At 40.2% G+C, this 3064-nt stretch overlaps 1 protein-coding gene across 1 annotated transcript; it reads right to left on the reverse strand.

Annotated features, from left to right (window-relative positions):
• Positions 1-669: 669 nt before the first annotated feature.
• On the reverse strand, positions 670-2413 carry LOC142528818 (UDP-glucuronate 4-epimerase 1-like). Its single transcript, XM_075634010.1, has one exon. It carries the CDS (start codon positions 2230-2232, stop codon positions 934-936), a length of 1299 nt encoding a protein of 432 aa, XP_075490125.1. The 5' UTR covers positions 2233-2413; the 3' UTR covers positions 670-933.
• Between the last annotated feature and the right edge of the window lie 651 nt (positions 2414-3064).

Consider the following 3064-nt stretch of genomic DNA (forward strand, 5'->3'; position numbering starts at 1 on the left):
ATCTTCCGCTAATTATTATTATATAAAAAAAATCATTTGAACATACACGATCGTCTATCAAACTTTATTGCTTTCCAATCCCTGTCTCGATCGAGGTGGGCCCAAACCCAAAACGGAACAAAGCATGAAGTCCACGTATATTTAATGACCAAAACGTCGGCAGGAAACAGCCGCTCTATAAACTCATTGGGCCCACGTGGGGCCCAATTACCATTAACGCCTCTCACGCACTGTTAGCTGTCGTTTGTCTCTTCGAATTGCCACCCCCCCTCCCCCCCCCAACAACGTATTCTGTTTTGATGGAAGGATTCGGAATGATGGGACGATTTCAAATCGAAATATTTGAGATGTAAATGATTGACCAGTTGAAGTTCAGATAGTTTCAAATTTCAGATATATTCATTGAAGTAATTATGCACATTAACTAGATAATTAAATCGATTACACCAGTTGAATTGAATGTTTTTTATACATCTACAAATGCCATTTTTTCAGGGATATTTGAGAAATAATAACTTGATCAAGTTTTATTTTTTTTAAATGATTTTCTCCAAATTTATTCGCGTTTTTGGGTCACTTTTGTTCAAAAACAAATATTTGACTAAGATTATTTTGCTGACAATACACAAATTCGATAGTAAACGAAAAACGAAGCAAATATCGTCAAGATTCATCTACAAACATTGGTTATAAAGAGCAAAGTATTTCCCTTTACAAAAGAAGAACAATTTTACAACAAAATTCTAAACAGAGGAGCCTATCTTCTTCACCACTCCTCGTATCCTCCAGAAGTAGAACGTGCTTTGTTTATTTTTCTCTTTTTCAACTTTTCCATTCTTTATCTAAATTTAACAACAAAATAATAATAATTATAATAAAAAAGGTGAAACCCACAAAAAAATAAAGGTGTGAAAAATATTTTTTTTAAAAAAATCACTTCAGAGATTTGCGATGATTATGGCCATAATATGATTGGTACCACTTGACAAACTTTTTCAACCCGGTTTGCAAATCGGTCACGGGTTTGTACCCTAATTCCTTCTGGGCCGAACTGATATTCGCATGAGTGAACGGAACGTCGCCGTTTCCGGGCATATCCACCATGTGCTTCTTGGCTTTCACTTTCAAATGCTTTTCCAGTATTTCAACCATCAAGGGCACTGTCACGGGTGAAGTATTACCCAAATTGAAGATCCGATATTGGGCTGGGCCCCGTTTCTTCCCGCCTGACCCGGTGCTTTTCTTAGCTGTATCCAGTGAAGCCACGCAACCCTTCACGATATCATCTATGTAAGTGAAGTCTCGGGCCAAGTCAACCCGGTCTTTACCGCGGTAAACTGTGATGGGCTTACCCTGTAAGATATTCCGGGTGAAAGAGAAATACGCCATGTCGGGTCGTCCCCACGGCCCGTAAACCGTGAAGAAACGCAACCCGGTTATGGATAGCCCGTATATGTGGTTGTACGTATGTGTTATTTCTTCCCCGGCTTTCTTTGTGGCTGCGTAAAGTGAGGCTGGTCTGTCGGTGCGATCTGATTCGGAGAATGGGACCTTTTCGTTCAACCCGTAGACGGAGCTGGAGCTGGCCCATACGATCGCGGGTTGCGGGTCGGAGTTTTTGCAGGCTTCGAGAAGGGTGACGAGCCCGGCAATGTTGCTGTGTACGTAAGATAGGGGATTCTCCATGGCGTATCGTACACCCGCCTGCGCAGCCAAGTGCATCACGTGGGTGAAGCGTACGATCTCGAAGAGCTTGGCGAACAAGCGGGCGTCGTTGACATCGCCTTCCACGATGAAGATTTTGTGGGAATCGAGGAGGCTTCTTCGGGCCATTTTCAATGAAGGGTCGTAATAGTTGTTGAAATTGTCCAACCCGACGACGCCATCTCCACGTTTCTTCAGGGAAATCGACACGTGGGACCCGACGAATCCGGCGGCGCCGGTGACGAGCACGGAGAACCCGTTCTGCCGTTGGATCTTGGCGGAGGACCTGACCTGATGTTCCCAGTGAGCACCGCCCCACGCGGTGGAGAAGAACCTGCTACCGGAATCGACGAATGATTGGAAACTCAAATAAGCCGCCGTCAACGCCACCAAGAACAGAGCCCATAGAAACATCGTACTCGTCGACGTAAAACACCGGTGGAACTGTCGGTGCATTGTCCGAGATTTATCCTTGAATTTCCCCGGCGTAGAAGGCAGGAGCAACTCTTCCTCGGCTAGGGACCTCATTTTATATATATATATATATATATAAAAAACAAAATCCTTCCAACTCCTTCCCGATTCAGAAAAATCCCAGATAACAACAAATCAAGAAACAAATTTAAATCGCCGAAAGCGAAGAAGATATGGAATCAAAGAAGACGAAAAGATGCAAAATTAAAAAGGAAAATGCACCTGCCAAAAAAAGGAGGGAGGGGGGATGAATATATAGTGGGAGACCACACAAAAAAAAGAACATGGGAGAAGACGCGTTAACGCGTAAAAGGACTACCAATGAGACAGCAAATAATTTCCCAAAAAAAAAATTGACTGGATACTGATAGTATTTTTGACTTTTCGAAGTAAATAACTATTGGATTGGATTGGATTGGATTGGATTGGATCGCTTTTTCACAAAAATTTCTACTACATCATACCTCGTTAATTTCAAATTTTATTTTTAAATAATTATATTAAATATGAAGTTATCTTATATCCAACCATTTTTTATATATCATAAAATAAATTAGTAAATTTAATTAAACAATTGACTTTTTCAACATCTGAGACGCTCCAATGTGCACAAAATCAATTATGATATTTCATGTTACAGGTCCATAACTGGTCTGGCCTACAATGATTTATTGGTGGGCTGCTTAAATTTTTCATTTTGTACTTTAGCCTAAATATAATTTAATTTGATAAAAAAAATATATTTACAATTTAATTGACAGATTCTATCAAATGATTTATTTATTCCATGAAATAAATTAACACATTGATTCATTTATCACACTCAGTAAATGACCATTAAAAAGGGGATAGATAGTTTCAAGGATTGTTCGAGTCTGCATGGTAA

This window comes from Primulina tabacum, chromosome 16 (genome assembly GCF_025594145.1).
Source record: "Primulina tabacum isolate GXHZ01 chromosome 16, ASM2559414v2, whole genome shotgun sequence".
Lineage (NCBI taxonomy): Eukaryota > Viridiplantae > Streptophyta > Magnoliopsida > Lamiales > Gesneriaceae > Primulina > Primulina tabacum.